Genomic DNA, 14108 nt, shown 5'->3' with positions numbered 1-14108 from the left:
AGGGAACATGTTGTAGGGAACATGTTGGTGTTCTGGTGTAGGGAACATGTAGGGAACATGCTGGTGTTCTGGTGTAGGGAACATGGTGTTTGGTGTAGGGAACATGTTGTAGGGAACATGTTGGTGTTCTGGTGTAGGGAACATGATGTAGGGAACATGTTGGTGTTCTGGTGTAGGGAACATGTTGTAGGGAACATGCTGGTGTTCTGGTGTACGGAACTTGTTGTAGGGAACATGTTGGTGTTCTGGTGTAGGGAACATGTTGTAGGGAACATCTTGGTGTTCTGGTGTAGGGAACATGGTGTTTGGTGTAGGGAACATGTTGTAGGGAACATGTTGGTGTTCTGGTGTAGGGAACATGATGTAGGGAACATGTTGTAGGGAACATGTTGGTGTTCTGGTGCAGGGAACACGTTGTAGGGAACATATTGGTGTTCTGGTGTAGGGAACATGTTGTAGGGAACATGTTAGTGTTCTGGTGTAGGGAACATGCTGGTGTTCTGGTGTAGGGAACATGTTGTAGGGAACATGCTGGTGTTCTGGTGTACGGAACTTGTTGTAGGGAACATGTTGGTGTTCTGGTGTAGGGAACATGTTGTAGGGAACATCTTGGTGTTCTGGTGTAGGGAACATGGTGTTTGGTGTAGGGAACATGTTGTAGGGAACATGCTGGTGTTCTGGTGTAGGGAACATGTTAGTGTTCTGGTGTAGGGAACATGTTGTAGGGAACATGTTGGTGTTCTGGTGTAGGAAACATGTTGTAGGGAACATGTTGGTGTTCTGGTGTAGGGAACATGTTGTAGGGAACATGTTAGTGTTCTGGTGTAGGGAACATATTGGTGTTCTGGTGTAGGGAACATGTTGTAGGGAACATGTTAGTGTTCTGGTGTAGGGAACATGCTGGTGTTCTGGTGTAGGGAACATGTTGTAGGGAACATGCTGGTGTTCTGGTGTAGGGAACATGTTGTAGGGAACATGCTGGTGTTCTGGTGTAGGGAACATGTTAGTGTTCTGGTGTAGGGAACATGTTGTAGGGAACATGTTAGTGTTCTGGTGTAGGGAACATGTTGTAGGGAACATGTTAGTGTTCTGGTGTAGGGAACATGTTGTTGTACCAAACATGCTGGTGTTCCTGAACAGAGAACATATTGCTGCAGCTTCATGCAGTTCGGTTCCAGAGTGTCGGCTTGTTTTAATCCCACCCAGATGTGGACTCGTTCCGTTGGCTCGCTCCCTGCTCACACTTCACCCTCTGAGAATTTCCTCTCCTTGCTTTTTCTTTGGTTTTTCCTCGTGTGGTTCTGATGTGAGCCTCCGGAGGAGAACCGGGCCGGTTGGTGCAGCTGGTTTGAAGAGAACATCCAGGCTATAGAGCACCTTCCTCCTCTAACATCAGATTATAGAGCACCTTCCTCCTCTAACATCAGATTATAGAGCATCTTCCTCCTCTAACATCATATTATAGAGCACCTTCCTCCTCTAACATCAGATTATAGAGCACCTTCCTCCTCTAACATCAGATTATAGAGCATCTTCCTCCTCTAACATCAGATTATAGAGCACCTTCCTCCTCTAACATCAGATTATAGAGCATCTTCCTCCTCTAACATCAGATTATAGAGCACCTTCCTCCTCTAACATCAGATTATAGAGCATCTTTCTCATCTTCCTCATCTAACATCAGATTATAGAGCATCTTCCTCCACTAACGTGGCCGGAGTAACTAGTAGTTGTGCACATGCTCAGTAGAAACTACTTTTTTTTTTCACCCTCTCTTCCATTGCCATGTCAAACGATATTGTCTTCAGAACGTTGCCATGAAGACACGGAACTCTTCTAAAACTAAAACGCAAAAACGATGTGCTTTCATGTTTGAATGTTGTCATGGAAACGGGGCCTAACCCTGTGAGACCGCTGGAGTCCTGTCCCTTTAAGACCGCTGGAGTCCTGTCCCTTTAAGACTGCTGGAGTCCTGTCCCTTTAAGACCGCTGGAGTCCTGTCCCTTTAAGACCGCTGGAGTCCTATCCCTTTATGACCGCTGGAGTCCTGTCCCTTTAAGACCGCTGGAGTCCTGTCCCTTTATGACCGCTGGAGTCCTGTCCCTTTAAGACCGCTGGAGTCCTGTCCCTTTAAGGCCGCTGGAGTCCTGTCCCTTTAAGACTGCTGGAGTCCTGTCCCTTTAAGACTGCTGGAGTCCTGTCCCTTTAAGGCCGGGCTCCGAGGCCCTCCAGGGGGCGACGACAAGCAGTGGGTGGGGGCTAGTGGTTAGCGGCTAACTGCTAGGAGCTAAATTTAGCAGAAGTGGTTAATATCAGCCACCTGTGTTGACGACAATCAAAACGTCCCGTTCTGGGGTGGCGCCCCCTGGTGGGCAACTCTGGTTTGAACAAAGAACCCAGACGAAAAAACTCTGTTATCAAACTGCAGATCTTCAGTTTCCCCTCAAGTCCAACAGCAGGAATCACGTTTAAATGAGGAAACAAAGGATTTCTGGTTACGACTCGTTTAAGTACTTTACTTTATTTCTCTTCTAAATGCTCCTGGTGTTTGGATGAATTCAGGATCAACTGAAGCCTCCATGTGGTTTTACTGGAACTTGTTTTTAATCGGTTTGTGATGTGGTATAATCTCCGCCCACACGGAAACGAGGCCCCGCCCACACGGAAACGAGGCCCCGCCCACACGGAAACGAGGCCCCGCCTACACGGAAACGAGGCCCCGCCCACACGGAAACGAGGCCCCGCCTACACGGAAACGAGGCCCCGCCCACACGGAAATGAGGCTCCGCCCACACGGAAACGAGGCCCCGCCCGCACGGAAACGAGGCTCCGCCCACACGGAAACGAGGCTCGAGGCTCCGCCCACATGGAAACGAGGCCCCCGCCCACACGGAAACGAGGCTCGAGGCTCCGCCCACATGGAAACGAGGCCCCCGCCCACACGGAAACGAGGCTCGAGGCCCCGCCCACACGGTAACGAGTTGCTTTGTATCCGACCGTATGAGAACAAAAGTGTTTAAAAAGCTGCTCGCAGAGCAGAATCTGAAAACTGCCTTGTTTACACAACAACAGAACTTTTCCAGCGGTTCTGTCGTCTCCATGGAAACGGACATGGTTGTGGCGTGAGCGGTCAGAGTGTTTGGATGCTTGTAATTTGACCCCAGCCTCGGCTCGGTCTGAGCTTCTCCAAACCGTGGGACCGCTAAAAGGTTGTAGAAACGTCAGGCGGCGGTTGGGAAACGAGGGTTTCAACACCGACAGGAAAGCTGAAGCGTCAGCAGTTTGTAGGACGCGGCTTCTCCTTGGAGCTGCGCCTTTACTCTGAAGAGCCTCGCTGCTCCTGAAGCTTCTCGAAGCTCCGGCCGGAGTCCTGACCGTCATGTAGGGGAACCCGGGTTTAAATCCTGCTGGTGGGAGGAGCCAATCCAGCTGCGTCAACGGGGCAAGTTGTGATTACTTCCTAGGAAAAGTACCTTTAATTATTAAAGGCGTAAAATGTTGGGTCACTTCCTGTCGGGGTTCTGGATCCTGAAGAATCCGGTTTTACACTTTGGTTCTCTGCAGACAAAGAGTGAGACATGAAATAATCTGACTTGAAGACGTTTAGGCTGTTGGAGTGTTTGAGGTAAAGGTGGAGTTCCAGGTTGTTACCGACGATCTGCAGGAAATGAACGCAGGTCAAATAATTTTCAGTATAAAATGGAGATAGATCTCATCGTCATGACGACATCAAAACATGTTTCTTTCACACCAGTGACTGAAAACTGCTGCAGAAACGAAGGATTCCGTTTTGTTCCAAAGCTTCGCCAGCGAGAGGCGAGTCGATTTGTTGATTTGTACGTTTTTTACCAACTTGTCGTAAAAAAACTGAACGACGTGAAGTCTTCTGGGATGATTTGTCCTCGTCAAGGTTCCGTTAGATTCTGGGACGATAACGAGGAAATCCCAGGAGACGCATCTCAAGGAGGAGATCAAAGGAGATCAGCGTCTGTTGCCATGGAGACGCTCTGGAGAGCTGGAGCTGCCATTAGCTGTCCGCTAGCACACTGCTAACTCCGCCCCCCCATCTCCACTCTCAGCCAATCACAGGCCGACTCGCTCTAACGGTGCGTTCAGGTACCACGAAAGAATAGGAACCGACAGCGTTGCACGATGGCGGTGTTGAAGGTCTGTGTTCTACCGAGTGTAGCTCTAGCTTATATCTGAAGTCAGCTGGAGAGTTGACGGAGGGCGTGTTGCCATGGTGACACAGTTCACTTCCTGTGTTTGGGGCTGTGGGGACCAGAGTTGAGTTGTGGGGTTGGTGAGGCGTGAAGGATTGTGGAGAGCGCTAACGTGACCTGACGGCTTCGCCCCTCATGGCCGCTCGGCCCCGTGGTCTTCTGGGTCAAACGGTTACCAGGCAGAGTGGCTACGCCGCTCTGGGGGCGCCTCGGGGGCATCACGGTTCAGTTTGGTTCAGACACTCGGCAGTTTAACAGCTTTGCTCCTCGATACGTCGGAATCCTTCAAGACTGACGACTAAACCGTCTGCGTAGCGCCTCTCCGCTCTGCGCTTTGCTAATGTGGCCTGTAGACCGAGCTGCTGCTAATGAGAGTATCCGTCACTTTATCACATCTAGCATGTAGCATGTAGCATCACTGGAGTGAGCCTGATGCTCTTTAGCATGTAGCATCACTGGAGTTACGTGCTGAGCAGTTAAATTACTGAGCGACATCAGGCTAACTCCGCTGGTCCAAATGTCTCTGGTGAGGAAGTTGCTGGTGTTGAAGTTGCTGGTGATGAAGTTGCTGGTGATGAAGTTGCTGGTGTTCAAGTTGCCGGTGATGAAGTTGCTGGTGATGAAGTTGCTGGTGATGAAGTTGCTGGTGTTCGTTCAGGGTGTTCAGAATGTTAACGCTGCTGTTCAGTGGAGTTTAACCACAATGAGAGGAAACCAGTGGAGGAAGGATCGTCCTCATGCTGGACTTCGGCTATGAAACATCGTCTCGTCTCGTCTCGTCTCGAGAGACGAGACGAGACGAGACGAACACACTGTTCTAACTGTCTGATGTTATCAAGACCACCACTTTACTACAGCCTGTCAAACTAAAAGGCCGCATCAGCAAGTTTTTACTCTGATTCCTGGTGTGTGAGTGTGTGTGTGTGTGTGTGTGTGTGTGTGTGTGTGTGTGTGTGTGTGTGTGTGTTTTAGTTTTCTTGAGACTACAGAGGAGTGGATGATGATGAAGATGATTACAATGATGATGATGGTGATGAAGATTGTTCTCTGTGTCTGCAGCTGATTGGATCCTTCCTGTCTGAGGCGTGTTGCAGCGAGCGAGCAGAACAGAGGTAAAGTAGCAACCAAGCTCCCGTCGCCACGGTGACGGCGCTTCATGTCACATGGTTTCAGTCCTCGTCATACGCCACGTTTCAGGATCCTGAAAGTGGTTTTTAAAAACGGGTTCCAGAGCGGAGAATTTAAAAACTCTGCCTCGGCTTTGACGTGACAAGACGCTCATTAGCTGAAAACGATGATGTCATGGCCCCGCCTCTCCACCTATAACCCCGCCCCCCTCTCCATTATGTCATGGCCCCGCCTCTCCATCTATAACCCCGCCTCCCTCTCCGTGATGTCATGGCCCCGCCTCTCCACCTATAACCCCGCCTCCCTCTCTATGATGTCATGGCCCCGCCTCTCCACCTATAACCCCGCCTCCCTCTCCGTGATGTCATGGCCCCGCCTCTCCACCTATAACCCCGCCTCCCTCTCTATGATGTCATGGCCCCGCCTCTCCACCTATAACCCCGCCTCCCTCTCCGTGATGTCATGGCCCCGCCTCTCCACCTATAACCCCGCCTCCCTCTCTATGATGTCATGGCCCCGCCTCTCCACCTATAACCCCGCCCCCTCTCCGTTATGTCATGGCCCCGCCTCTCCACCTATAACCCCGCCTCCCTCTCCGTGATGTCATGGCCCCGCCTCTCCACCTATAACCCCGCCTCCCTCTCCGTGATGTCATGGCCCCGCCTCTCCACCTATAACCCCGCCTCCCTCTCCGTGATGTCATGGCCCCGCCTCTCCACCTATAACCACGCCTCCCTCTCCGTGATGTCATGGCCCCTGGAAGGACTGAGCTGTTGTGCTGCAATGCACCATGGGAGTTTGGGTTGTTGGGACTTTAACTTCTTGTGGGTTATATTAGTCTTGTAGTGTTGTGGTTTACTTAGTCCAGTTATTTGATGTCAAAATAAAAGCCTCCACCATGAAGAGTCGTCATAAAAGGAAGTACTTACTCTCAGGTTAAGGCGCAATTCTCTTAATCTGTTAATCTATCAGTACTCAGCGATGGACATGATTGAAATTGTGGCGCAGTACACTACTTTTGTAAAAACATACTCAAGTAAAAGTGAAAGTACTGAGTTTCAAATTGACTTAGAAAAGTACAAGTACACAAAAAAACTGCTCAATTATAGTAACGTGAGTAAATGTAATCCGTTACTTTCCACCTCTGGTCGTGTGGACGAGAAACTTTAGGAAAGTATGAAACTTTAGGAAACTTTGAGAAACTTTTGGAAACCTTAGGAAACTTTGAGAAACTTTGAGAAACTTTAGGGAGCCTTAGGAAACTTTAGGAAACTTTGAGAAACTTTTGGAAACCTTAGGAAACTTTAGGAAACTTTGAGAAACTTTCGAAAACCTTAGGAAACTTTGAGAAACTTTAGAAAACCTTAGGAAACTTTAGGAAACTTTAGGAAACTTTAGGAAACTTTAGGAAACTTTGAGAACGATGGGGAGAACGAAGGTTTCAACTGGTGAGGACGGAGCCGTTTCTCAGTGTGGTCCTCGTTTTCTCTTGAGTCGTTGTCGTGGAGACGAGGCCTGAGGTGGCCAGTAGAGGGTTAACAGGAAGCTGCTCTGGATTTTTCCACCGACGTTCTGGAAGCTTCACTCGCTTCTGTTTTCATCTTCAGACTTGAGGCCAAACCAAAGTACAGCCTGCTTTATTTTCTATTAACGTCCCACGTCTGGAAACACACACACACACACACACACACACACACACACACACACACACACACACACACACACACACACACACACACACACACACACACACACACACACACACACACACACACACACACACACACACACACACACACACACACACACAGGACCGTTCCAGAAGAAACCAGAGGAGAGAAGTTTCCGTACTCGTCGTCCGATGTTGAAATCTGGGTGAAAAAAAACGTGTCGGTGGAGTAACAAAGTACTAGAGTACTGCAGTAAGTTGGGTAGAAACTTAGGCAGAGTACACAGAACTTTGTACAAATTAACGTACAGAACATTGTACAGCGTCTCGGGAGTCGTGCGCGTGTGTGTGTGTGTGTGTGTGTGTGTGTGTGTGTGTGTGTGTGTGTGTGTGTGTGTGTGTGTGGTTATGGGTGTGTGTGTGTGTGTGTGTGTGTGTGTGTGTGTGTGTGTGTGTGTGTGTGTGTGTGTGTGTGTGTGTGTGTGTGTGTGTGTGTGTGTGTGTGTGTGTGTGTGTGGTTATGGGTGTGTGTGGGTGTGGTGAAGCAGTGGTGTGTTTATTAAAAGGAGCTGTGCGGGTTTGACCGATTACAGCAGCAGTTCACAACCTGAGGTCCAGGACACGCACGGTCTCTGTTCCGTCCTGCAGAGCCTGTTACTGCTCGTCTGTTCCGTCTGATTCTCCTCTGATAGCGTGCAGTTCATCGTCTGTCCACTAGAATGTCTGTTTGTTTAGAACTCATTGCTGTGTGTGTGTGTGTGTGTGTGTGTGTGTGTGTGTGTGTGTGTGTGTGTGTGTGTGTGTGTGTGTGTGTGTGTGTGTGTGTGTGTGTGTGTGTGCGCTTTGCTCACAGCTGCTTCTTTTATATTGTTTCTCTGACGTGCATCATTTGTTCCTGAGGAGGCTGAAGCCAACAGGAAGTGATGTCACATGTCCTGCAGGTCTCAGAGGAAATGTTGTCATTGTTGCTGGATCAGCAGGCAGCTGCTCCTCTTCCTCCTCCTGCTCCTCTTCCTCCTCCTGCTCCTCTTCCTCCTCCTGCTCCTCTTCCCCCTCCTCTTCCTCCTCCTCCTCTTCCTCCTCTTCCTCCTCCTGCTCCTCTTCCCCCTCCTCTTCCTCCTCCTCCTCTTCCTCCTCCTCCTCCTCCTCCTCCTCCTCCTCTTCCTCCTCCTGCCCCTCCTCTTCCTGCTCCTCTTCCTCCTCCTCCTCCTCCTCTTCCTCCTCCTGCCCCTCCTCTTCCTCTTCCTCCTCCTCTTCCTCCTCTTCCTCCTCCTCTTCCCCCTCCTCCTCCTCCTCTTCCTCCTCCTGCCCCTCCTCTTCCCCCTCCTCTTCCTGCTCCTCTTCCTGCTCCTCTTCCTCCTCCTCCTCCTCCTCTTCCTCCTCCTCTTCCTCCTCTTCCTCCTCCTCTTCCCCCTCCTCCTCCTCCTCCTCCTCCTCTTCCTCTTCCTGCTCCTCTTCCCCCTCCTCTTCCTCCTCCTCCTCTTCCTCCTCCTCCTCCTCCTCTTCCTCCTCCTCCTCCTCCTCTTCCTCCTCCTGCCCCTCCTCTTCCTCCTCCTCCTCCTCCTCTTCCTCCTCCTGCCCCTCCTCTTCCCCCTCCTCTTCCTTCCTCCTCTTCCTCCTCCTCCTCCTCCTCTTCCTCCTCCTCTTCCTCCTCTTCCTCCTCCTCTTCCCCCTCCTCCTCCTCCTCCTCTTCCTCCTCCTCTTCCTCCTCCTCCCCCTCCTCTTCCTCCTCCTCCCCATCCTCCTCTTCCTCCTCCTCCTCCTCTTCCTCCTCCTCCTCCTGCTCCTCCTCCTCTTCCCCCTCCTCTTCCTCCTGCTCCTCCTCTTCCTCCTCCTCCTCTTCCTCCTCTTCCTCCTCCTCTGGAACTCCAGCTTTAGCTTTAGTCTGAGCTAAAGTTTTCATGGTGTAATTATAGAGTATAAATTAAGCTCGATGCTGTTTAGTTATTTAAATACTTGGTGGGTTAGTACTCGTCCATGTTCTTGTTTCAAAATCATAAATTACATTTAATATAGTAAAACAAAATATCTTGTATTAGGAAGCCAAATATAATCTGACGGCCTCACAGAGCCTCTCATGTCGCAGCCTGAATCTGGAGTCCTGGATCACTTCCTGTTTCCTCTTTTAGAGGCTGTAACTCTGTACCAGCCTCCAGCAGCTGCCCCCCCCCCCCCCCCCCCCAGAGGTCAGAGGTCAGAGGTAAACCCTGCCTGGCCGGCTCCCGACACGTTCGTCGTTATGGACCGTCTCCGGCCGCTCGGCGGTATTCCCCGTGTTTCCTGCAGCGTGTAACTCATGTAGCCGCCGTACACTGGGGGGGGGGGGGGGGGGGGGGGGGTAGTGTGGCTGTAGCAGCTCAGTTATTACTATTTACTTTAGACACACACATACAGGTTTAAATGCTTTGTGGGGACCCTTTATGTGAAATGTCACTTCTGGGGACCGCCATCTGAAAACACTCGTGTTCCGGAAGGGAGACGAGTGGAGCTGGAGAATGAATCTCAAATGTTTTGTTATCATGGCTTCAGCATGTTGTACAAGACTGATCAACGATCAATAACTTCGATTCCGAAGAACAGAACTCCAAAAGGAAAAAGAATAACCAAAAAATGATTACTGGCCCAGATTTTCATGGGTAAAAGAAAAACTATTTACATTTTTTTGTGATAAAAACACTTACCTTAGTGTTTGTATTTATCACGATGCTGTCGTCCTTTAAAGAGCGGGTGTCAGGTAATCTTTATTATCATGTTCACTTGATATCTTGCATTCTGAATGATAAAAGTCCCGCCGACAGGGAAGTGAGAAACATGTCCAAATAGGAAGGAGAATCTTTTTGGATCCTTCAGAAGAACTTTAATGACTTTAATCTTCTTAAGTCCCCACAATATGTGTTTGGATTAAAGTCCCCTTAAGGAAAGGTAAGCAAACACACGCACGCACGCACGCACACACACACACACACACACACACACACACACACACACACGCTGACTCAGCTCAGTTTCATGCGTCTAAAAGAGATAAAACATGTTGGTATGGTTCATTTTTATCAGGATCACGATTGTTTTAGTAAAGAGAAAAAGTAGGCAATGAAGAAACCATTTTTTAATCTGTTTTACTCTATTTCTATAATCACATTAAATCAAATCAAATCCTATATATGTTCTTTGTGTATTACATTATGACCCAATGTTAAAAAAAAAACGGAGTTACGCAGGATTTGGCTGCAGAGGATTCCTCCCTCGTATTGGCAGACATCGGATTTTATAAATGAAAGTTGTGGAATCTTCTTCTGCTGTTGTACTGAAAGCAGGATGAAGGGTATAGTGGCTCCCTGCCACCCGGTGGTCTGAAGTGGCATTACAGGACTGTTTTCATTCAAACTGAACCTTTGAATGTTTCTTTCCTTCGACAGGAAAACGCTGCGTTTGTTGGCCGATGTGGAAACATAGCAGCTGTGAGAGCTTTCACAACACTCCTCTAGTGTCTGACACACACACACACACACACACACACACACACACACACACACACACACACACACACACACAACCCCCCCCCCCCCTCCCCCACACCCACACACGCACACACAGCTTATCCTGCAGGCTAAATGACAGACTTGCTAACCACAGGGATCTAATTGTAGAAGTGTGTGTGTGTGTGTGTGTGTGTGTGTGTGTGTGTGTGTGTGTGTGTGTGTGTGTGTGTGTGTGTGTGTGTGTGTGTGTGTGTGTGTGTGTGTGTGTGTGTGTGTGTTGGCTGGTTGGACTTCCCAGAGGAGAACCAGCTACCCAGGAATAGCTGACTGTGCCAAGGGAAGAACGTCAGACTGACCACCAGCAGCAACTTTAACCTACATGCTACATGCTACATGCTAAAGAGTTTCAGGCTCACACCAGCGATGCTACATGCTAAAGAGTTTCAGGCTCACACCAGTGATGCTACATGCTACATGCTAAACATGATTAAAGTGACTGATCCTCTCATTCCCCACAGCCTACAGTAGCACAGTGCAGGGCGGGGAGAGACGCTACGCTCTGCTATGCTAATGTAGACTGTGAGGCTGGTGGAGGTGACGTAGCACCAGTAGAGGCTGGTGGAAGTGACTTAGCGTCAGTAGAGGCTGGTGGAGGTGATGTAGCATTGACACAGAGGAGGTGATGTAGCGTCAGTAGAGGCTGGTGGAGGTGACGTAGCACCAGTAGAGGCTGGTGGAGCTGACGTAGCATTGACACAGAGGAGGTGGAGGTGATGTAGCATCATTGAGGCTGGTGGAGGTGACGTAGCATTGACACAGTGGAGGTGGAGGTGACGTAGCATTGACACAGGAGATGGAGGAGGTTTGTGGCAACACATAGCCGTCACATACCGTTTGTGTTTGGAGTATAAATTAGCCTTCATGGCATTTAATAAATACTAAAAGTAGCTAGAGGTTAGTACTGGTACTTGTGGTATTGGTGTGTCAGTACTTTTCAGTTCTCCTCGTGACTCATCTGGAGAATCTAACCCTGAGGAGGAGTAACCATGACGAGGAGTAACCATGAGGAGGAGTAACCCTGAGGAGGAGTAACCATGAGGAGGAGTAACCATGACGAGGCGTAACCATGAGGAGGAGTAACCCTGAGGAGGAGTAGCCCTGAGGAGGAGTAACCCTGAGGAGGAGTAACCATGAGGAGGAGTAACCATGACGAGGCGTAACCATGAGGAGGAGTAACCCTGAGGAGGAGTAGCCCTGAGGAGGAGTAACCCTGAGGAGGAGTAACCATGAGGAGGAGTAACCATGACGAGGCGTAACCATGAGGAGGAGTAACCCTGAGGAGGAGTAGCCCCGAGGAGGAGTAACCCTGAGGAGGAGTAACCATGAGGAGGAGTAACCATGACGAGGCGTAACCATGAGGAGGAGTAACCCTGAGGAGGAGTAGCCCCGAGGAGGAGTAACCATGACGAGGAGTAACCCTGAGGAGGAGTAACCCTGAGGAGGAGTAACCATGAGGAGGAGTAACCATGACGAGGCGTAACCATGAGGAGGAGTAACCCTGAGGAGGAGTAGCCCCGAGGAGGAGTAACCATGACGAGGAGTAACCCTGAGGAGGAGTAACCCTGAGGAGGAGTAACCATGAGGAGGAGTAACCATGACGAGGCGTAACCATGAGGAGGAGTAACCCTGAGGAGGAGTAGCCCCGAGGAGGAGTAACCATGACGAGGAGTAACCCTGAGGAGGAGTAACCATGAGGAGGAGTAACCATAAGGAGGAGTAACCCTGAGGAGGAGTAGCCCTGAGGAGGAGTAACCATGAGGAGGAGTAACCATGACGAGGAGTAACCATGAGGAGGAGTAACCATGACGAGGAGTAACCATGAGGAGGAGTAACCATAAGGAGGAGTAACCCTGAGGAGGAGTAACCATAAGGAGGAGTAACCATGAGGAGGAGTAACCCTGAGGAGGAGTAGCCCCGAGGAGGAGTAACCATAAGGAGGAGTAACCCTGAGGAAGAGTAACCATAAGGAGGAGTAACCATGAGGAGGAGTAACCATGAGGAGGAGTAACCATGAGGAGGAGTAACCCTGAGGAGGAGTAACCCTGAGGAGGAGTAACCATAAGGAGGAGTAACCATGAGGAGGAGTAACCATGAGGAGGAGTAACTTTGAGGAGCAGTGTGTTGACTTGTTCTGGCTGTAGGACACAATCACTCCTCCTCACGGTTCGATTCCCTTCTCCACCTGTTGAAGCGAGACGCTGACTCAGCGGAGGAGAAACATTGAGAGCTTCTGCTTCTTGTCCCAAAATAAACTTTTAATATCTGTCGTTCTTTAATGATGGTGTGTTTCACATCCATCAAACATTGTGGAACCTGTAAAGGGTTGTAGACACGTCGTAGACGTGTGGGTGTAGCTCTGCTGACGGAGGACACGAGAGGATGAGACCAGACCCCAGGTGAGCTGGATGAACCAGGACCTGAGCTGCAGTGCTCACACTGGTCCACCAGGGGGAGCCGAGCGCCTTCTGACGCCAGAGAAACTGAGCGTCTCCTCTTCTTCTGGCCCTCAGATGGAGCAGGTGTCCGACGAGGAGGTGGAGGTGAGGGGGGAGGAGGAGGAGGACAGCGACAAGGAGGACCAGGACCTGGACAAGATGTTCGGGGCCTGGCTGGGAGAGCTGGACAAGCTCACACAGGTGTGTGTGTGTGTGTGTGTGTGTGTGTGTGTGTGTGTGTGTGTGTGTGTGTGTGTGTGTGTGTGTGTGTGTTTGACCTCTTCTGGTTCTCTGTACAGACTCTGGACCGGCCCCCCCAGCAGAAAGCCCCCCTCCAACAGGAGACCAACATGGCCAACTTCTCCTACAGATTCTCCATCTACAACATCAACGGTCTGACACACACACACACACACACACACACACACACACACACACACACACACACACACACACACACACACACACACACACACACCTCTGCTGTGTGTTCCACATGTCTGACTGTGTGTGTGTGTGCAGAGGCTCTGAACCAGGGGGAGAACGTGGACCTGGATGCTCTCATGGCCGACCTTTGCTCCATCGAGCAGGAGCTGAGCTCCGTCAGCAGTAAACCAGGAAGCAGCAGCAGCAGCAGCAGCAGCATGGCCCGCCTGGGCCTGACCGACACCAAGGTGCCCCGCTAAGGCCAACTGCCCCAATACCTGCTAATGCTAACTGCCCTCCTACACATTTACTTGTACTTGATCAAATACACCAACAATTACCAGAATGAACAAGTCTCTCTCTCTCTCTCTCTCTCTCTCTCTCTCTCTCTCTCTGTCTCTCTCTCTCTCTCTCTGTCTCTCTCTCTCTCTCTCTGTCTCTCTCTCTCTTTCCCTGCAGGTGCGACAGAAGCCTCCAGCAGGGCGCAGTAGCAGACAGCAGCCAGCAGGGGGCTGCAGTGCTGGTGGTAACAGTGGGGGTGGGGGTGGGGGTGGAGGAGGGGCCAGCAGTGGAGCCAGCAGCAGCAGCAGCAGCACTCGGGCGTCGCCTGCCGGAACCATCCGAGCTCCTGGCGGGCAACCGGGGCGACCGGCGCTGGCGTCCAACTTCAGCCTGGACGACATCA

The 14108-nt window shown here is 50.6% G+C and overlaps 1 protein-coding gene across 6 annotated transcripts in view; it reads left to right on the top strand.

Moving 5' to 3' along the window:
• The window catches only part of raph1a (Ras association (RalGDS/AF-6) and pleckstrin homology domains 1a), a 36230-nt gene that overhangs the window by 3048 nt on the left and 19074 nt on the right, over window positions 1–14108 (top strand). For 4 of the 6 annotated variants that reach the window (XM_080478566.1, XM_080478565.1, XM_080478564.1 and 1 more), the window contains exons 2-6: window positions 5283–5335; window positions 13073–13198; window positions 13297–13390; window positions 13520–13671; window positions 13883–14108. The exon at window positions 13883–14108 is cut by the window's right edge and continues 17 nt beyond it. In XM_080478566.1, the coding sequence (XP_080334692.1) occupies window positions 13073–13198; window positions 13297–13390; window positions 13520–13671; window positions 13883–14108 (598 nt within the window). In that variant the 5' untranslated portion in view covers window positions 5283–5335. Of the gene's footprint in view, window positions 1–5282; window positions 5336–9809; window positions 9943–12822; window positions 12959–13072; window positions 13199–13296; window positions 13391–13519; window positions 13672–13882 lie in introns of those variants that run through there. The other 2 variants (XM_080478562.1, XM_080478563.1) reach the window with 2 other exon arrangements.

The sequence above is a fragment of the Lipophrys pholis genome (assembly GCF_963383615.2).
Source record: "Lipophrys pholis genome assembly, chromosome: 13".
Taxonomy (NCBI): Eukaryota; Metazoa; Chordata; class Actinopteri; order Blenniiformes; family Blenniidae; genus Lipophrys; species Lipophrys pholis.
This window is presented reverse-complemented; position numbering and strand designations above follow the sequence as displayed.